Source organism: Rhyacophila brunnea, unplaced genomic scaffold, assembly GCF_057557595.1.
Source record: "Rhyacophila brunnea isolate RB1 unplaced genomic scaffold, BYU_Rbru_1.0 scaffold_2, whole genome shotgun sequence".
Lineage (NCBI taxonomy): Eukaryota > Metazoa > Arthropoda > Insecta > Trichoptera > Rhyacophilidae > Rhyacophila > Rhyacophila brunnea.
Window position 1 is genome coordinate 32796414 of NW_028232859.1, and position 24062 is coordinate 32820475.

Here is a 24062-nt window from a genome sequence, read left to right on the forward strand (position 1 = left end):
CATTTTTATGGCAGATGAATACACGTTATCAAAAGCAATGACGATGGCTGCAAGTGGGTCTGGTGGAGGCAGTGGAGGGCCTCGTTGTAGAGCTCCGAGACCTGGTGGTACTCCAGCGCCAGTTCCTGCCGACTCTGAATCAGACTCTAGTGGAAGTCCTTGTACAGAGTGCAATTCTAACCCTTCTTATAGAGTGCCAATTAATACACCAAAAGGTAAGCGTAACTTATTAGTGACACTTTAATCAGACTGCATATTTTTCTAATCACACTAGATATTCTATCATACCAAAATATGTCGTAGATACCTATACAACTATCCGTAGAAGTATTTTTAATGTGGCTAGTAATGTAAATGCATTTAAATAATATTGTAAACAAATTGGTTATAAGTTTTGATATGTGAATCAGCATAATTATTTATATAATTTTTAATCATTTGATAAAAACACTTTTTTAGTCAACATGACATCTATTTAAAAAGCTTTTTAAGAAAATAAACTATTTTTGCATTATATCATAGACTCAAACCATTTTTTCCTGTATTCCTGAATTTTCCCACTTAGACATGTTCCGGCCTGTGGCGGATTCAAGTGCGGAATCTCAATCAGAGATGTCACCAGGCGGTGGGAATGGAACTGCGACGCACCGCACTCCGCGCCGGGCAGCCACGTACCTCACCGGTGGCAGGTAGCTAGGTAGAACCCTCCCAAAGTAATACCAATATTTTCTTCCTCACTCGTAGTATGTAATGTTGACACAATATTGTATATTTGATCGCATGTATTTCACAAAAAAAAAATACACAATAATAATATGCCATAGTTATAATAATGTATACTTACATCAATTCTTCCGGCTGAGTTAATAATGAATCTTATTAATTTTTATATCATTTGAGAAGTAAACTGGATTATTTAAAAATCGCAACATTTTCAGTCGAGGAAAAATCAAAATTCGGTTTACGTTTTCATCCATCATTCGATTATTCTCATTCGCTGCTGACTAGATAATGATTTTTAATTACCATCTTTAAAATGCACGTTAATTACATCGATCGGCCACCTGGTAATTACGCGCCAGGTGCGTCTTCAGCGTCCAAAGTATTAATATCGGTATGTACCTACGCGTAATGTATTAATATGCAACTTAATGCATAATGAATAAATATGATAACACGAAAATTTGTGTCTTTCGAATAATCCAGTTTAACAATCTAGTTCCATCAATACATTAACGTAATCATATTATTCAAACAGTCAATGTAATTCGGTCTTGTGAATAGTGATATTGAGGGGCCTATGTCGAAGGGTTAGTTTAAATTAAAACCACAGATTCGGAGAAATTGAATATTATGTAGGTTTATTTTAATTTTTCACCCAAATTATAGGAAATAGATGGTCATGAAGATAATAAATCAAAGGTGAAACATTGTTTATTATTGTTAAGTATTAGGGTACTCAGTTTTTAGGGATGAAACACAATGTATATAACTATTTTATGAACTGAGTTTTATCGGTGTTATTTATTGTTTTAAAAAATTAATATTGGCTGGAAGGTACGCGCCCTTTGGCGCGAAAATGGTTGCGTATTAAGTTAACGCATAAACAATCAAGGGTCAGTCGCTGACTAACTGTTATCTTTTTCTTCAAGCTACGCGGGGGTAGAAGTAGCTGTAGGTACTGTAGGCTCTAGCATTTCTCAATTATTTCGTTTCATAGTTAGAAACACTATTACGGATGAAATATTATTTATTTCCCTAATTTTGTCGATTACAGGATTTTTGATGGGACTTTTAGGTATTTACTAAGTATATAAAAATAATATATGATATTATATGAATACATTTTTGTCTTTCAATAATATTTTATCACGTATTTAAAAGTAGTGCATGTCGCATATAAAATATGACCAACATTTTTTTTTTTTTTTTTTTTAAATATTATTGTCAAACTAAATAGGTACCTAATACTTACTAAAAAGATTGCGAGGAAAAAAATGATATACCTATTTATATGTGATTTCAAAAAATTGCTTTTGATTAGCATTTTGACTGACGTAATATGTACCACGTAATAAGCACAACATAATATTTGCCTATTTGTTTTTTTTGTTCTGTTACAACTACTCATAAGCTACTTAACTAATAAATATGTCCTGATGTTCATACCTAAGATAAAAACATATCGAAAATAATGCACTTTTAACAATTATTTTGCAAGTATGTGAAGTGCTCAGATAGCACGGTGTAATTGTCAGGGGAAGTGTATTATGCGGAGAGGTATGAACCGTTGTATATCTATCCCATTGCTTTAAAAAATCAAATTGAATGTTTTTTTTGTAAACTTTTTATTTCTGTTTATCACACGGACCGTCACTAGTTTATAACTAAAATTAATGCACCAATGTACTTAGTAGCCGGCATCATCCTAAAAATGCGTTACTAAGAGTTATACGTTACAAACTATTTATTACACTATTTGTATGATAGTTAGTGAAAAATACATTATTATGTAATCAAGAATCCGTTTTTTCAAATCCCTCTCCCATAACAGGATTTTGGTTTAGCAATCTGTAAAAAATGCCAAACTAATAGCGAACCGATGTTTCAATTAATAAAAATTATAATTGGTGCTCAATATCCTAAAAGAATATTTATATAACAATGAGAATAAATACAAAACAATAATAGCCAACGTCAAAGCAATTATATTAATACATATAGTTATATATTTAAGCAATTGAACAATCCACAAAAGTATTCAGGAGATAATTTTCAAAAGCGGGAGTCCCCAGTTCCCAGTCTATTGGGAGTGATTAACAATATGTCATTTCCAGAACTCGCCAAACTCAACATACGATTATTTTAAAAGCCTACTAAATATGGGACTAATTATCTACAACAAACAAATCTAGCATTCATAGCATCATAGTTATTTTCAAATAGCATCAAATTCATTTCAACCAATCACGTCATTGCCCGATGCATACCTTATTAAAGTTATCAGAGAAATGACGCGTTTGTTTTATTGCTAATAAACGGAAATGTTTTGAGAAAGGGGTATTAAAATATCGCATTTTCTCGCTTTATCAAAAAGTGGATTTGACAAAATTTTAAAACTACCTCCTAACATGTAAATAATTTTTGAAAAATATTAACAACCGTATGGTGCCAACAAACGGGTTAAATGCACGATATAAAGCATTATTAAAAATATTACGTTATCCGTCCTGCGATACATTGGAAGTGAAGACATTGAGTGCAAGAACGTAGTGGTCGCGCGGCGGCATCTTGCGAAACTCAAACGTATAACCGTGTGTAAAATGTTCGTAGACAGTGTCTTATTTGGGGGATAATACACACGATTATACGTTTGAGTTTCGCAAGACGCCGCCGCGCCGCGCCCACCAAACCACTACGGTCGAGCACTAAGAGTGACATTGGTAGGAACATGAAAAATAATACTTGCCAGTATTAGACAGATTGTAAATAAACCGACACAGAAACGTAGGAAGATGTATTTTAAAAGAATACTCGTTTTTCAGGCGTACAATAATAATATATTGACAGCAAATCCAGGTTATAAAAAAATATAAATCATAATATTAATCCTATCGACCCATTAGCATATAATAATTTTATATTGATCGAGTAATCATGATGAACCAATATGATTAGTTTAGGATTGCATGTTTTCTATTTTTTGTAAGTAGGTATTTTTTACATGAATTTACATGAATTACATGAACATTTTAATTGAAACTTGCTTTACACCAAAATACATTTTCTAACGAAATCGTTTAAAAATTTCAAACACGAGAAGTTACTTTACTTACGCAGTTTTTTTTTTGTTGTATTATTCTCGGTTGCAGCAATTTTCATAGAAACATTTTGTGTACGCTGCAAAAACGAACTACTTGCAAAAACAAACAGGAATAAAAGAACTCTCATTTAACCCGTAATTTTGTTAGCAGACCTCATCTGATAACATCCTTAAACTTTTATGTTGTGAGATTTTTTACGTTCCGCTACATAAAGATGTAAAACACAGAGGGTAATAGGAGTATGAAAAAACTCATAAAACCCTTAATAGCGCAGTGTTTTCCATATTTCTCTTCACGGCTGTAGTGTAATAATGAAAATAGCGTTAACTCTTTGTTCACATTCTATAGCTCACGTGTTTTATCAAATTAGTCATATATATTTTAACGTTATCATAAATCCGTCAAAATGACTAACTCCGAAATATTTGTACCGTCCATTACATTAAACAGTTTTTTTTTTACATACTGAAATAGAAATATCAACGATATTGTTAGAAGTAGCATTTTAAAAACTTACTCTAATTTATCCACAATTGTTACATAATGTAAACACACAAATAAGTCATAGAAAATAGAAGGTTTTATACAATCTTTCTATACTTATTAAGTGATTATAAAAGCATGTTTTAAAGCTAGCGTAAAATTTAATACCCTACATACTTAATTAAGTTTACTTTGTTCTAACGTAACACGATAGAGAATTAAAATAAAAATAACGTATTTTTTATTCATACTATAATATCACATAAAAGTTTCTAAGTTGCATACGATTATTATCGATGATAAATAAATTATTTAAAAAAAAAAACACAATGAGTCACTACTATAATAATATGTGAATATTTATATATTTTCAATGAAATGATTTAATTTAAAAATTCAGTGTAAAATAAATTAAAAATAAAATTTTCTATTAATAATTACGATATATAAATATTTTAACCTTCCATATTTCAGGCTACTAAACACCCATTACAAAATTAGCTCTGTAGTTGTATACATATTTTTTTTTAAATCAGTTTCTTATAATATATATTGACTAATGAGTCTCTTTCAAATCATATTATGTTACAATGAAACAGTTTTTTATCTGAAATCCAATACCACTAAGATTACTAATTAATAACTTTTTAAAATACGAGAATGTTTAACAGCGGTACCTATATAAAAAGTGTCCATACTTAAGCCCAGAAATGTCTACATAAATACCAAATTAAGACTATGTTAAAATTATAATAATTATGAACAGTACTCATGTGGTTATGCAGAAAGTAGATAGTTCAAATAGAATACACTCAAAAAAATAGGCACTTTTGCTCTATGTATGAATATTAAAAACTACACGCCCTATACATAGGATATAATATTTTTTAATGATAAATACATACTAATAAATATTATACAATATTATGAGTGTGAATATTTTTTAGGAGATAAATGAAATATTTATGTTGTTTTAGTATAATGTGACTATGTTATGCGAATCGATGGTATAATATTCTACAATCAATAAAATTTTCTTTATGGATTAGTGGTATTATTTATGAAGAGAGTCTGTGTGATTTATAAAAAAAACATCTTAAATTATGTTAAATAAGATAACTAATTTTTGGGAGAATTAATGGGAGAATGGTTGAATTACTTTAAAACGTAAATTCTGAAAAATATTCTTGAATCAAAGCAAGAAATGAAAGCCTAGAGAATAAGACAATTAACAATAATATAATACAATAAGCCCAGACTGCCCAGAGGCAAAGTATATTCGATTAATGTTATATATTAATTTAAGAATGTTTCGGGCTTAAGCCCGGAATCTGGCAAGTTCACATGTTATTTTTCAATACGTGTCTGTATCCAAATTAAGACATAGGTTGTGCAAATGGCCAAGATCCATTTCTTATATTCCAACATCTATTAAAACTCCTCCTCGCGAAGTGACCAAGAACCAACTATTAAAAAGTATAGTAGCCAATAATTTTTTTGGCTACTATACTTTGTAGACATTACAATGTGAAACATCGAGATCTGAAATAAACGTTACGGAATACGTTACCTGGAAAGTGGAAATCAAAATGTATGAAGAAGAAAACGACCATCGCTTCACTAGATTAAAGGAACGAAAGAGGATACGTTAAAGCTGTTTGATGAACAGAAAGGGTCTAATGTTATATGTTGATATTGAAATAAAATAGAGATATCTAATAGATATTGGCTGATAATTGTAATGCTGTAAAGAGTAAAGCGAGGATTAAATTGAATTTGTAATAGTAGGAAAAGTGAAGATAATGACGTGTAAGAAAAAGTAAAAAATGCTCAAACGGTTAAAGCAAGATTAGACAAATAATGACTCTTAATATCAAGGCGTTAGATTGCGCTGTCACATAGACATGATTATCAGTGAAACTTGAATCCATAAAATAAATTATGATATGTAAAAGATGTTGAATAAGCTAGCCTTGTAGGTGTATAATATATTAATAATTAGGGCGCTAAGTGTGATCTAAATATGTACATGATGAAATACTGTCGATTAAAAAAAAACACTGTAATTTAAAGGGTTAACAATATGTTTATTAAAAGCTCACATGAAGCACACTTAGTTTAAGTTGGTTACCGGCCGAGCGGCAGCTGTCATGTAAACTGTTTGTCGAAGAGATCCGTTCATCTGCGCAGCCAAGGTTAAAGTGACTAAGTCCAAGGAAAATAAAGCCCTTCTCTTCTGCCGCAGCGTTTCAGTTGGTGTAAAAAAGAAAACCAATCTTGTGTCCTTTTCTACTTGCTCGACCCTACACTTATTTAGTCATTAGGTATATTTGTAACGTGAAAGGTTGTACACGTGGGAAGACTGAAGAGAAGAAAAAAGGAGAATTGAGGAAATCAAGGCTCGATTTGGATTGGAGGAAGAAGAATAAGTAAATTTTTACACGAAATCGTTTTAAAATCAATACATTTTTATTACTCAAGATCAATATAAAAATACCTTTTTCGGTTAATAAAAAACTCTTTTAGACATAATGTCAATGTTAATATTTTCAATTTTAATATTACCAGCACGTAATATATCTCACCGAATAACGTGGCGTCAAACCAACGACGACAGGTCTGCAATATCTTTTCGCATAAATAGCCTGTAAAATTTTAGTTTCACGACGTTGCTATAAATTTACCCATCGTTTCCTTGCGTTTACGTTTTCTCCGACTTCCCTTATTGCGTAAGAAGAAATCGCAAAACGATCCGTCGTGTAGTTTGATAGCAAGAGTTAAAGAGGCTTTCAATCCATTATCTAATATCCTGTTTTTAAGACACGTGGTAAAACATGTTACATATATATTACGTTTATACTATCATTTCAATGATAAACTCACAGCCGGTATAAATATACTGCAATCAATATCAGGGCGAAGTAACGTTGTAAAAGTTTTCCACGAAACTATAACATTCAAGTTTTTAATTAAATTTATTTTTAATTAGTGGTTGTTAGAATATTAATTATTATAAAGATTATCTACGCACGATATATTTTGACTTTGAAGTAATTTTTATTTTAATGATAATTAATAATAGTAGTATATACCTACATTTTAATACCTAAGTAAAAATATATCAGATTTTAAAACCTTGTCATAATATTAGCTACCTATATATTCAACAGTAGTGTTTTACAAACTGTGGCACGCATTCCCTTGGATGGCACGGGAAAGATTTGAAGATTTACGCGGTTGATTTTTTGTCGTAATAACATTTGACTTATCAGAGTTTTTATAAATGCACTAGGTATACATTTTTATAAATTACTACTTTCTAAACATTTGAATCATCATCAACCGGAGTCAACCTATTGTTAGATGAATGCTTCATATTATTCTCTTTCCACTCTTATCAGTTCCTAATTCATCACTATATAGTATATCCACCTAATTTTATAAGTTTGTCAATACGGCAAGTTTGAGGGTGTTATGTGGTCGTTTACCAGTGTATGACTGCATATATGATTGTCTACTCGTTGAGCGATAGATCCAGCCCATTGTCATTTAATGTTGTTCGCGACCTCTATTACATTGCATAATCTTGCATGCTTCCTTATTAATTGATTTAATTTATGAGCTTTCCGTATTGTGCCCAATATGCACATTTCCATACCACGTTCCGCAAATTTAAATATTGGGAATGTAATAAAACAAAAAACCATTAATCTTTTCATGAGATTTTGCGATTAGATTTACTGGATAATTAATTCATGATAATTAATATTCACCTCCTGCGGCGAGCTTTATCACGTATGAACACCGAAATTTACGTTTTAGTTTAATTATGTAATACTAGCTTGAGCTTGATCACGAGGTCGCTTCGTTGATTGATAGATATATCTATCAAAAACTCTAACTCTAATCTAATAAAACAATAATAATTACATTTTTAAATGTCATATTATAATATGTCAAACTGCAGTATTTCTGACAGCATTCATTCGTAAAAAAACGAACACCTAATTAAAATCAAATCAAAATCTTCAAATTTTATCTTAAATTGTGGTAAAAATTAAAAATTGTAAAATTCGAAGGGACAAACACTCAAACGTATTATATAGATTATAATTATTGTCACTCACTACTGTACAGCGGGGGTAGAAAAGGAGCTATATAATATGGGAAAGGGAAAGTTACTAAAATTCCAAGTTAGATTTGCGTTGAATAGGTGGGTATTTTGGTGAGTTTAAAACGTTGTTAATTATTGTGTTTATATTTTTATTTATATATGTAAATTGTAAATTATTAATTTTCAAACCTATTGTGTTCATGCGATAAAAGATTTTAAATTTACTACTAATGACATATTATGATGATTGTTATTTTTAGATATCTAATATGTACATATTTATTTTTATTATTTTTATTTTTTCCGATTGCCGCTGTTATCTAAAGGTTTATTTTTATCTTTGCTATCTGAAAGTATCTTCCTTAATTTAAGGCATACAATACTGGTCTTATATTATCTAGTAAGCATTTTAAAATGTCTATAGATGAGTTTTTATAATACATGTTTTAAGCCAGTAATTAATTACACTATTTTAGGTATGACTGATATTTCTCAGATGTAAATAAATTTTAGTAAGTCTATGAAGTGTTAATCATTAATAAACTATCTATATACAAAGTTTACGTGACATAAAAGTTTGTTATAGTTTATAAATACCTTTGTAATGAACATATTTTCAGTATATAGAAGAAAAAGCAATTACTTTAGGGAGCAAAATGAAAGGTCTCAAATCTGACTCTACTCCGAACATAAAAAAGGTCTCAATAGAGGTACTAGCAACTTGTAAGTTTGGAAGATAGTGTTTTGTAGTGTAGTAGCTGTACAGCATATAATATAATCATTTAAATATTGAATTCAGGTATTTGAAACGGTATTATCATTTATTTAATCAATAAAATTTTAATACAATTTTGGTCTGTGAAACTTTAAATTTCATTTTAAATTTGATTGATATATTTTTTTAAATCATTATAAAACATTATAATATATACATGCATACTTTTTTTAGAATTAATAATATACACTACATTTTCATTTGTGTACCTATTCAATTCCCACGACAAAAGGATTTTTTTTATATCATGGCCTGTTCTCCGTATTTTCATCAGTACAATCTGTCGACTATGCCAAAAAAACTTCTGTCATACATTCATTATGAAGCAAAGTTTTGACTGGTTTTTCCACAGCGACTTGTCACAATTGATTGATCATTTCGATCTGAAATAAATACTTACCGGAAAAGTAATTTATCATACATCCAACCATAGTGATGGATCAAGTGAGCCAATAGTAATGCCAAGATCATCGATATTATTTATATTATTTACCTAAAGAAAAACAGAATCGGTTTATTCGAAGGATTTATTTAAATGTCACGAAGATTGATAGTGTGGGAATAATAATATTTCAAGATCGTTTTGACAGAATTTACTTATTATGATTCTAATTAAGTATTTATTAAGGCATTAAGTATAACAAAATGTTAATAATATAATTGTTAAAACAATAGAATATTTCATACATAACGAGAAATAGTTGACAGCCACAATAAATATTATATTTATTATAATTAATTATCATGGGTTATTTTACCATAAATAATTGTGTTAACTGTCTTAAGAATATTAATCTATCTTTGTAACCGTGCATCAGTTATACTTAATTGAGATTTTCTAGGATTTTTAAAAAAAATTTATATAATGCGTCAAATACACTCTATGACGATCGGTCATATATATGTCGAAAAAACCGTTTCTTATGTTGGCGTCCTGTGTCACAGGGAGTCACAGAGTGTAAATACGATGTCATAGCTCCCATACAATATGTATGTATAATATGTCGGAATGGCATAGATTTGATCATAGACACTAAAACGCTCTTAGCATATATGTGCCCGATCGCCATATAGTCTATTTGAACCCTAATACACCACCATAGAGCGCTAAGGCGTACACTTTGAAAACCTCTGTTTTAAACTTATTTTTACTTTATTTCTCATAATATTTATATATTTATAAATCCAACAATAGGTGCAATTGTTTGCAGTGTATTTGAAAATTAACGATGAATTACAAATTTTAACCAGTAATATTAAGCGTATGTCAATAATAATTATAACTTTTTAAATATAAATGATATGATATATCAGTTCATTTGTATCATGCTTGAAAGATAAATGTTTAAGTTAAGACAGTGAACAAAAGGACTGATTCTCTTTAATGAGATAATTTATGATTGAAAGCAAAAAAACTTTCGACTATATATCTACTTAATACATTACATTTTTTTTGTATTGGACGTTTATCTCTTACAGAAGAAGCTTTATTTCTATGCAAGCAAAGCACATCGTCTCACCAAATATTTTTTGTACGTGTAATACAACATTTTATAATAATTGAATTAACCATAACCAATTGAACACTGACAGAAACATTATTTCAATTATTTATATGATATCGGAGAATTAATAAAAAAATGCCTGTAAAGCATTTAAATGGAGTTCACCCACGATAACTCCGATTACGTCAATATAATAGAGTTAATAAATAATTTTTGTAGAGGATTGTTAAAATTTATTGTTGTCACTTATAGAGTGGGTTAACGTTTTTGAAAATATGGAAAGCTGTATTTAAATTTGTATTGAGTACATACGTATAAGTTACCTGGCTTGAAAATTTATCTCAATGTACATAAGTTTCATGGAAAAAAAATAAACATAACTTTAGACTCTTCGCAGTTTCTTCGCATACGAAACAACGCAAACAAAGTTTATTTTAGCCCTCGTGTGATGCAAAAGACCCAACCTACTACTATATCATTCTGAGTGTTGCCTGAACTTATTTATAAAATATTTACACTTTGTGATACTTCATGTTTTAAACATAAGGCGCGGGTTGCGGGCGCTTTTGATAAAGATGAAAAACTCCAAGCGAAAAAACAAAAAGCAAATTAAAATTTAATGCTAAAAAATGCAAATAGACATGCTTCAGCCGCGAAAAGTATAAAAGAAATTCTGACGCAATATTATTTTTCTGGTTGTCAAAGAAAAGGGTTAAAAAATCATGTCAAACTGTCAAAAAGAGTAGTGTATTTGACAGGTAAATTACTGGAGTATAAAATATACTGAACCTCTTAGTTAACCATATTATAAGCCGATTGTTTTATTTAAGATTTAATTATATAAATAAATGTATTTAAATACACACAATTATTATCTACCTACTATTAATGTTTTTTTGTAAAATTTAACACAAAAATAGAATAATAATTATTGTTAATAATAATTTATTATTTGTATAATATTACATCGTTGATTTAAGTCTGTTAAAATATAGGAGCTAATTCTTCCAATATGGTATTTTTTTGGAGGAGGCCAAGACCCGCAAAGCCTTATAGTGCCATATAATATGGTGAGTAATTAATAGTTACGAACATTCATTGAATCCTGAATTAGTTATTGCGATAACGTAGTAATAGTAAATATTATACCGACATAAAAAGTAAACGTGCGTTTATATTTAGCTATGAATACATTATAAATGGGTAGTAAGTAGTTACAATCAATACAATCGTCGAGTCTCCACTTTCCCTTCCAGTAGTTATCGCGATAAGATGCTTTTAAGACCCAGCGGCACGCACTTGTTCCCTAGAGGTCACTTATCCAAATACTATTGTCACTCGACAACTCAGGATTAGGCTCCGGTTCTCGGCGCTTAAGGAATTTAGAAGTCTCTAAGGAACTTTAACAAGAAAAACATTCAATGCTATCATGAAATCGAACCTCGCAGAATTGCAGGAAATATAAAAAGAATGCTTAGTAATTCGAACTGAGTGCCTTCAGAAACTGTTTATAAATATAACTTTCAAAATGAATATAAGATTTCAGCTATTTTTGCGTCTATTATAAAAGATTATTGATAATAATATACTAAATCTAAAAAAATATTTTCTCCGTTCTTTTTTTTTTAAGAACAATATTATCAAATTCGTAAAAGTTTATTAATAGTTCTTTTGATAATTATTATACAATTAAACCTGTTTCATTAATATTTTTATAAAGTTGACTTACACGACATATTCTTTCATAATATCTAGGGAGATCTATCTTCCGTGAATCATATTTTTTTTAATTGGCTCTACAATCCTAAGAGGTTTATTACCATATTTTTGTTTAACGAGAAATGGATGTTTGTCACTTGCTCAACCTAGTAGTTCCTTACTCTAGGTTGGACCTAGAGTAAGGAATTGAAAAACAACATTGGAATTTTTCTTACACCCGGGATTTTAATCCACGAAATTATAAGCCTGACGCGTAATTGTACAGCCAACGTGGAGATGCATTACAATATATTATTATCGATAAATAGTTTCACCAACACTTTCCACGTGTGAATTATGTTTTTTTCTTGATTTACCTCATCTTGCATCTACATGTTTATTATAGTAAAATATAAAGGTTTTACTTCGTATGCAACCGGGTGTTCTCAATTCTAAATATCACGACATATATATATTTTGGATGTGTATATGGTGTAGTTCTAAGGCAAGTGTTGTATATTTTAATTATTCTTGAAAACATCTTTTTAAATGGACTGAAAGAATACGTCCTATGTGTCGCTAGATTTCAAAATCAGCCTAGTCCATAATAGATGAATAGAAGAAAAACAGTTTTTTGTTTTCTCAAATACACATTCACAAGGGTGAAAGTTTATATTATTTCGACTATAGAATATTTAAAATTAATAAATTCCACATTTTGATAATGCAGAAATGTTAGAAAGCAGTAATTCTTCAGAAATTCACAAAAAAATAAAAATACCTAAAGGTGGACTTGCCTGATTTTAAAATGTAGCGACACATATTATTTTATAATGTTTGGAACAATATTATTAGAGATAAAATCGATTAATAATAAAATGACTATAAATATTAAAATAGCACTTTAAATATTATTATACTATGGAAAAACCAACTAACTGATATTAGGTTACATAATATATTATATATATCTTTATACATTGCATGCATTAATAATGTCATTTAAAATACGTTTTTGCTAACAAGGTTGATGATTTTTATAACGTCGCCAGCGTCTTATCATAAACATGTTGACGTGTTTAATTTAAAATACACGTAGTAGAATTTTGTAATAATATGTAAACATTAAAACTACTTAATAATCATTCTTAGTTTAAATGCTACTCATAACTAAGTTTTTAGAGAAATTAAATGTATAAGACGTTAGCACGTAGATAAAGTACTGTAATTATAAGGCAACATAAAGAATGGCTTTTATACGTGAAAGTTTGGTGGAAGTACACCTATCTGATTCGTAAATCAAAATTTTACTGCTAAATAGAATTACACGAGAAATAATTTATTTCGCAAACGGCAAAAGAAAAGTACATCCTTAATAACAATTTGAAGTACTTAAAATCTAAAACAATAATTTATTTCAATCTATTTCACCCAAATTGTATTCCAATAATTTATACCCTTGCTAAAATTTAGTTCAGACATTAATTAATATAATGTATACATTTAATAAACCATATACTTATATTTATAAATTGTTCTATTTACCACGCAACGAGTCATCTTTTACATATTATCTTTCACAGATTTTTAATATATTATTTTATTATAATATAATATAAAAATATTCTTAGACGGGTTAAAAAAATTACACCTAATATACACACCACAACTTTTACGTAAGCAATTAATTTCACTGTACGTATAACGTATGAGAAGATAATATAAGAAATGTTGCAAAGCACTTTCTAGTAAGTATACATATTTAAGCCTGATATTATTTGAAAATAAATCTCAATATAACATGCCTCTCTTATTTCATAAATTATTTCTGATTGCAAATCCACAAGCTGTAAGACCATATGTATATTATAAGTTATAAGTGTACGTATTTTTATTATGCATCAAAATGCGAAGTATAATAATTTATATTATTTATTTTTATCATCCCAATATTATTGATTTTTTTATTATACAATTAATTGACAGTGAAACTACTCCATGTGAGACTATTTTGAATGAATAAGTTATGATCGACCAATATATTATTATTATCCTTACTTTGGTGTTCATATTTTATCAAATATTATAAATTCGAATTCTTCCATTTAAATAAAAGCAAAGATATCTAGCAGTCTCGTGTAAATATACATTTTACAAAACTTTTTTATTCTAGGGTCACGATGTATTAAGTGACGGCATAACGGTTTCTCTAGAAATATATAAACGGGGTGAATATCAAAATTTTATTTTCAAAAAATAACAAACGAAGCTTGGTCCAACTGACCCATGGGTCGTTAGAGGGTGGTTGTAGGTTGTAGCGCATGTAAGTGATAGGTATCAGCTCTGGTTTGATATCGGTCATTTGTCTGTAGACCGACAACGGACCTCGACCCGTGCCCTTTGGTGGAGAAAGGTTGTGGTTCATAGGGCGCTTGGTCGAGACACGAGCCATTGTTAAACGAAACGTTTGGCGATATAACAATATTCTGAGGTACTTTACCACAATTCATTTATAATAAATATAAATACTCAGTTGGCATACTTATATATTCTTTTATTTTTTGAGCATCTGAAAATATGTATTAACATACTCGCGGTTAATTGGTCAAAAAATCTTGCATGTCTTAGAATAAACAAATAAGATTCAAAACGTCATATTAAATAACAACTTACCATAAATAATAATATGTAGGTACATATTTTAAAAAAAAAAATAAGCAAAGTAGGCGTCTTATACAAAAGACATATATTACATTTACGAAAAATTCAATTCCCAACGGATCGACAGTTTTACAATACTGTGTTTTTTTTTTCAATTGTATTGTAAGTAGATTTGAATCTCACGTATGGGTAGTATTTTTTCTTCATTCTTAAATCAATTTTGAATACATTTATAATGTTAAAAATATTCAAGTTTTTCTTATAAGTATTACGATTACATAACGAAATTTAAAACCAATCAAAAATATATATATTTATATTTTTTTCAATATGTTCTGTAATGGAACTTGCTCTCGACTAACCTCTACATACGCAAAGTAGTTGATGTTTGATCTCGGCTTTGATACAAGAACTCTGAGCTTTTCGTCGACAAGTACTAATGCAGGACTGAGAAAAATGAAAGTGCCACTTATTTATCACGTAAATGTGAGCGTATTTTTTCACTCCTTCGTAATTTCTCCTCTCCGCATCTTTTGTACAGATAGCTTTGTATATTATTGAGGGATATTATTTACGGAAGCTTAGCTTTTCATTAAATCACAAAAAAGGAATTTAATCTGTTATAAATAATTATTTTTATCCAAATATTTTTTATTCAATACAGCATAAACCTTCCCAAGATCCAATAATGTTAGATTCTTATTGCCTATTAAAAATACATACTTCCGGAAAACCTGAGAAACATACATAGGTACTAACAAACTGCCCTCTTGGCTCCGTAAGAATTTGGTATGTGGAGTTGCGAGAGAGAAAAAGTGGAATATTCTGGCGAGGGGAGGTTTGTATGGTCATGTTAGGTTGGTGAACTGATTGACAATGAAAAGTTAATTTTTTTTTTGCACAATGCGTGTGCACAAGAAGTATTAAATTTAGAATCCGTCTTGCTTCAAAGGGGAGGTCGAAACTGATCTCAAATATATTCGTTCCTACGGGGGGGATAATGTTTGAGATGTCCAGTTGGTTGCTTGGTATAAAAAGGGTGTCAATACCTATTAAAATAAATAAATAAAAAAAATGGAGCGAGTAGAATATGAACTTACATCATTCACTGCTCGGTTGAATATTCTTATGCATTAAGTGACAAATTTATGAAAATTATTGCTAATAACTACACCTAAGTGTTTCAAATCCTGCCCATCAGCATTATTATTTAAATCATCATCAATCGTTGGCATCTTGAGTTATGTATTTTTATTGATATTGAAATTTTGGGATTTTGTAAGTTAAATTTTTTTATAACTCTGAGTGTTTGTAATTTGAAAACCTCATTTGGCATATCAATTAGTACTAATTTGCACGAACCATATAAGGATCAATAACTTATTCAATAAGCTTTATTGTATAAGAGCGCTCACACGGAAAATAAATTATATGAATTCGAATCTAACTACTAATACCCTTAGGTTCAGACTATTGTTCAACAAGCCGTTAGTAAAAATATATTATTCCTATTTCGTTAATAAAAAGGTAGATATTTTATTCGATTAATATAAAAATTATTATTACAGTAAAGGCTTAAATTAGTTTGCAGATAAATTATTTTATATATCGAAACAGCTGTCAACATTAATATTTGTAGAATTAACAATACTCTAACACAATTTAAAGTATAATAGTTTTATACGTAAGTGCAAGGAAATATGTAGGTATTTGTATTTTAGATTGATAATATTTCTTTTATTTACTGAAAAATGTCTCCTATAAAATTGGTGTTTTCGAATTTCCCTTTATTGTATGTGTGTCAAATGGTTATTTTTAGCTGTGACCTCATTGAATCAATATAATGTATTATATCATTTTTTTGATATGTAAACATCTTTTGGAAAACATTCTTTTTTGAGACTAATTTTATATCATTACCGAAAAGACCCATGTTATTCTCATATTTTCTTAGGAATATATGATTTTGATTACATGAAATAATGTGAAAATCGAGTAAATATTGTTTAGTCTGCTGTTTTTCTTGTTTGGCTAATATAACCAATAAATGTATTACTTTCATCCACATACTCGTATTAGGCTTTTAGCCTTTCAAAATAATTCAAAATATCTTATTAACTATTAAATTATTGGCCAATATACCCCGAATCGTGCTTTTGTTTGAATACATTACACATTCTGAATGGTAAACTATATGAGTTTGAATACCGCTGCGTCTATCTTTATTTTAGATCTTTTTTAATAGGTTTTTCAAAATGATTTGTATTCAATTTCATACAGAAAAGAAACAATAGTAACATAGATATTATGTTAATGAATTTAATGATGATTTTGAAAATAATTCACGTAATTAAAATATGTAAACTAATGACAATATATGATAGTAAAACAATAATGTATCCACAATTCCATACTAAATGGAAAATGTCTTATTATGTCCACAGAGAGATAGCGTCACCAACACATATCACGATATTCGATATAAAGAGACATATTATAGAGCATTCAATGTCGATGCAATAGGTGTCTAGGATTACTTACTTGCTTATCAAAACGGCCGCCAAATAAATTTCACATTTATTATTGATCGATAACAAACTTACACGTATGATAAAAAAATATTCGAAACCAACTTATAATTTTACTATCAAAGTGTATAGCTACTCCTTTTTTCGGCTACGAATTTGCTTATCTCTTTTCAAAAAGTAGTATTTACTATAACTGATGTATTGAAATATCATAGATACACTATACACGTTGCAATCATGGCTGCCATAAGTAGATACACAACAAAACTATATCGATTGTGTTAAATAGTTACATATGTAGTAGGTGTGTATGGCATATAAAAATGTTTTCGTAGATGTTTATCCTTCAAAATACGCGTCTCCAGTGGTGTTGTAATGAAATTCAAGTTATCATTCGAACACCCCTTTGGGGCATAAGCGCCCCCCTATGATTGAACGAACGTCGCCGTCGAGGTATTTCAACAACGGAGAGCGACAGAAAGAAGTAAAGTTGTCGAAAATCCACGGCGGAAATTTATTTTTTCTGTCGCGAATGAGGGAAACACTCACCGGATATCCAACTAATATTTTGATTTGACGTCATCGGGCATTTAAACATCACGCCAAAATCGATTTGTCATTCTGGCCTACAGCGCGATTTATCTGGATTCAATATATTTTTACTTTGACAACCTATTCAGCGTGAAATAATGGCGGAATAAAACTTTCCCCCTGAATAAAATGTCGTTAGATATGCTAAGACGGCACAGACCTGTCACGAACCTATTGAATGTAACGTAGACAGACGTTCCGTTAAAGCGATTTATAGGCTTTTATGGGTGCCCGTTGTTGCATTCTGGGTCAACTCCAAATAGATAGTTACATTACAATAATATTAATATTTATAATTCATTATCAAATAGTAATGTGATATATGGAAGCATTTTAAATAATTTGGTAGCAATTTTGATTTCATAAATTCTTGTATTGTCTTGAGTTTTTTTTTTAAATAGACCCGAACACACATCCATTGGATTAAGGCCAGTGTGCTTTACCAATTTACCCACCCGCACTGTCCCTACTTACGATGAAAGTAATTAAAAGTCACGAGACTAAGGCATTTATCAATAAATATGTATGTTCAATAGATAATATTAAATTCTTTAAATTTTTGAATTATTCGTTGAATATATCTTTTTGTTAAATCTAAATTATAATATTATTATTACTTTTTTTACCGTAATACAATTATGCTGTAAAAGCTATTTGTACTTATTAATCGTACATGTAAAATGATTCTGAGTCTAGATACATAATTATTTATATCATCCTTTTTTTATTAACTAGAACATAATATTTTTAGATCGATTGAATATTACATAAAATTTACAGTTCATTTTAATTATGTTTTTTTTCTCTTCATAAAACTATGTTATGGTTGTATTTTAATTGTTTGATTACGTATCTACGACAGAATATCTTTACTATTCAGAGATAATATTATAAACAAAGAAGTGTTTCAATACTTAACTATTTTATGTAAATATGGATGTGGTGTGTACATATCAAAATACAATTATCGCTAACTATCGCAATTATAAGTATATGTATTTTACAAAAAAATATATTTATATATTATATAAGATGATTAGTACACATGACACTATACAATGAGAGTAAGCAAGCGCACTTGCTTAGAAAGAGATACACTTTATGTCCACAAGTGTGAAAGAATCGGAGTGTATGCGTGTGTACGATCAAAAGACGCATATCTTGGCTCCCTCCGGCCCTCGCCATCCCGAGACGCTCGTATAAAGTAATAGTGAGTTGCGTGCTACAGGGATAAGCTTTAAAGTTCTACATCAGGCCCTCGAGAGGTTGGCTCTTAGCCTTTGTTGGCCTCGCTGCTGGAAGTGAGGAGTCTACCATTAGCCTCTGTGGTCTCTTGTTGCTCGAAACCGGACCCGCGTACGGCATCTTGCGTGACACTATAGACTTAAGAAAATGAGGGTGGCCATGATTGTAGACCTAAATATCTACCAATAATTTTCAACATTAATCTAAATACAATCAGAAAAATGATAAAAAATATATCCATATGTTTGAAAATATAAACATGATTCATTATTTTTATAAAAAAAAAAAAATATTATCAATCTCTAATATTACTATGATTTGATAGCAATCAATTTTTAACTTACTTCCCGACTAGCTAGACATTTGAAACTTTTATAATATATCAGAACACGATGCCAATGCATTTTTTAATACTTTTAGCCATCTTCAAGTAGAATTGAATTCATTATCAGGTAATTCTGTTTTGTATGAAAAGTTATTTCGGAAGAAATCCGTAATCCGATCCACTATTATTGGTTGCTAGGGTTGTCTGGGGTCCTAGCAACTAAGTTATTAATAATATACGTGTGTTTCTATAAAAATCAATATGAATGTCAAAATGACATTTCAGTATTATTTCTATCAAGTACAAAATTTTTTGATCGTTTAAGCTAGTCAAGTCAAGTTTATATGATTCAACATAAAATTTAAAAACGTTGTATATAAAAAGTTCTTTTTATCTTGTAATTATTTTAAATTATCTTTACAACCAACGTTACCAATCATTCGGTCAACTTATATATTAGGTCAATGTACACATATAATATTGCAGGCTAATTACCCGAACCTGGGACCCTTGATTTCAGAATGAATGTCTTGCCACTCCTTCACGGTGGACGCCACTCATCTACAGTTCGAAACATAAGCGAAAAGAATGGCCAGCTCAGTGTTTATAAAGATACGTCGTCCGAATAAAGTTTTGGCATTAGAGAGTCTCGTTTATACTCGAATAAATGGGAAAGAACGCAAATGGGTCGTGAAATTTCACTACCCCATATAAGGTCTCCCTACCATTTGTTGGTTTTTTAAAAGTCACTATTATCCTTTATCTAATGACGATGAAAGCTTTCTATGGTTTTGTGCTTCCGGTAGGGTTTCGCCTATTAGTAAGATACCATATATTATATTGTTTGTTAAACAGAGATTTACTATTTTAGTCGAAAGCATCACGTAATTTATTTATTTTTAAGAGTAACACAATAAAAAAATTACATTAAAAAAACATCATCTTCGAATACTTTTAATCAAAGCAAAGTGTATTAATTACTTTTATCGAATAGTGAAATTATTACGTAACTATTTCCTGTTTAACCTCTGAGGTCCCGACGGAGAATAAGAATAACCTTGAGAGATATATTTTAGGTTGTATCTTATATCATTGAGTTGTATTTTATCGCTGACAGCCGTTATATATATTTGATATATCACATTTTTTTACAATGACAGGGAATAATGATGTTCAGAAAGTAAACATATTTATTCAAATGGGCTTTTTTACAAAAATTATTGATGTTACGTATTCGCTCATCCAACTGGACTGATTCATTGAATAGAAATATACAATAATCAAAAAAATACATTTCAATTAGATTCACTTATAGGATTGGAATCGGCAACTCACCTATTATAAACCAAACGTTGTAGCTTATGATTTAAGGGGTGCTTGTGTAAATTCTAATAATCAATTATATGGAATTAATCTGTAAAGGTAAATTTAAACCTTTCATTTTACATCCAAATATAGAGGCCTCCTTAGAATATCAACATATTTTTCAGAAAAATATGTTGCTAACCAGTAGCCACTCATCCAGCAGATTTAGTCCTTGCGCCAAAACTAAAATAGTAATGTGTCGCGGGTTTGAATCTACAATCCTCGACTTCAGATACGAGAGTTCTAAAAACTGGGTTAGCGTTGTTGTTATTAATATGATAGATTGAAAACAAGGAGATATCTTTCCTTAATACACAATATAATACCTAATGATTTTTGACATTTTAGTGTATAGGTACGTTTTTAAATGATCAAGGAAAATCCATATTCAACCTAAAGGTAGGTATCATGAGAGTAAATTTTTGCTTAAATGTCAAATTCCAAGACTTATGCTACCATTATCCCGGACGTGTTCGTGTTACCAGTATTATCTTAAAATTTCATCTTAACGGTGTACTCGAGCAAAACATATAGCTACGAAAATGTGAAATCACGAAACAAAACTTTGATAATACGCAAATTCCTCAAAAAATTACGATGATTACATTCGATATCCAAAGATAATTTTATTTAATTGTAACTATAACGATAATTTGAAAAAAAAACGTAGAATAAAAAAATATTATCTTCAAAAAATATGAGATTTTTATTAAGCTTGTTTATCAATATGTGATGTCCATCATCGATGTATCATCTACGGAGAAGTTGATATATATTATTTACAATCATAATTGACCGTGTTTTTAATTACTAAATAAATAAATTAATAAATATTTTAGAGGTTATATTGAAGTAGTCATGTTAGAGTAAAATTTGTCACCACAGTGCTATCGTAATATAAAATGGTTAAAAACTTATCAAGTGCGCATGTAGGTGTTATATTCTGCTTTATTTCTGCAACGATATACACAAGTGGACACTTATAATAGGCTTGTTGTTTTATAATATAAAGAAATAACAAAGTCTTTATTGTGTTAGTTATTTTAAGTTTTTGTACTATTTCCTCATAATAAATAATAAAACAACACTAACAAAATGAAGTGTTTATTTTATCAATAGCATGTCTTTTTAACAAAAAATAACAGTGATAGAAATAAAAAAAACACTAGGTATTAATTAAAATAAATGTAATATACATAAAAATTCAAGATATATTATTAAAGTTATTATAATAGTAGGTAATATTATATTTGGGAGTATATATATATATATATAACAATGAATACAATCTTAAGATTATATTATTATTATTGATAAGCATGATGCATGATTAATTTTGAAACAATTATTACATTTATCTCGTGATGAAAACATCCTCATATTTGCTCATTATTGTATTTTTATTGAATCACTAAAGCACTATGTTATGCCCTTTTATATAATGATCATCTTTGTTTTATAGATGTAAAGCATTAAAAAAAAAACATTTACGTAAATTATATCCAAAAACTTTCATATTAAAACGAAATTATTGTTTAGTCTCTATATCCGTTTTTTTTTTAATAACGTTTAAAATAAAATTATTTAAACTACACATTTTTTCTCCTAAAAACTTGAGTTTATTGATAAATTGTATGTATTAGATTAATTATAATAATTTTAATTACCAGTATTAAATTGTTATCAGATGTCAAAATGATCTGTTGATTAATTTCATTTCGTAATCTAAAAATGTCTCGATTTTCAGTATGTACATACGATTATAAATGTATATTTAATCAAATATATAAAATGAATATTATATCTTTTCCAGGTTTCAACACCGTCATGAGCAAGAGAGACGGGAGTTCACCATACACGTGTAAAGTGAGTGAACAAATCTACAGGGACTTATTATAGATTAAACTAGTCTACTAAACCAAAGACTTTTGTAGAAGAAATATTTTAATTAAGTGTTATATATTATATTATTATACTCGATTACATGTTATGTTATAAGGATTTCGGGGTTGTATATCAAAATTTTATAGTCTATTATAATAACAAAAATACGAAACATAATGTACTGATACAAAATCAAATGTTTATTATGTTGATTCTGTACCTATGTAAGGTTTGACGATAAATAAACCATTCGACATAAAACCATAATAGTTGTTTTATTATTCATTAATTGATTTCATTTAATAGGTATACATTACACACAATTATATTGATAACAATAATCATTGCTTTTGATATAATATAATTTTATATGATCATTCGCAATAGTAAATCATCTGTCATATAAATTAATTAAACATAAATTATAACATTCCTTCCTGGTCAGAGCTTATGAGCTTCCATAAACTAGAGGTTATATTAACAGATTTTTATGTAGAATAGTTGCAGTCGTTGCAAGACCAGTGTTTGTAAGATTGGGACGATTGGGCACGCTGGACCCAAATCACTTGCAATAAAAAAGTATGAAACAATAGAATAAAGTTTGTTTTTTAATTAAAGAAAAATATTTAACTACGTGTACGGTAAAAAATATTTAAAACACTAGACTGTGCACTACAATCATAAAACTCTAGAAAAAAATCTAGAACGACATGTTTCTAATAAAACGATTCAATACCAATATTGAAAAAGCATAAAGGCATCATGCATTATAAAAAAATATTGTTAGACGAGAAATACAAGTGGCCAGTATTTTGATATCTTGTAACCTTGTTTGTTGATGAATTGAATGCGTTACTGTTCAATTCAGTTTCAATTCAAGTTCAATTTTTAGATATCTAAGAGTAATTTGTTGATAAAAAGAGAAAGCAAATAGCTTGATTGGTTTTGATATATTATCAAAATATCTTTTATTTTTCATAATACTTCTCGATGAAAATAATACTTAATCTTAACTATATCCACTGATAAACAATCTCCCTCAAGGAAAACATTATATCTAAAAA

General features: G+C 29.2%; 1 protein-coding gene across 1 annotated transcript; it reads left to right on the forward strand.

Annotated features, from left to right (window-relative positions):
* Positions 1-43: 43 nt before the first annotated feature.
* Positions 44-23121, forward strand: LOC147072213 (uncharacterized). Its single transcript, XM_085946706.1, has 3 exons — positions 44-215; positions 566-689; positions 22928-23121. Exons 1-3 carry the CDS (start codon positions 44-46, stop codon positions 22977-22979), a joined length of 348 nt encoding a protein of 115 aa, XP_085802832.1. The 3' UTR covers positions 22980-23121.
* Positions 23122-24062: the final 941 nt, after the last annotated feature.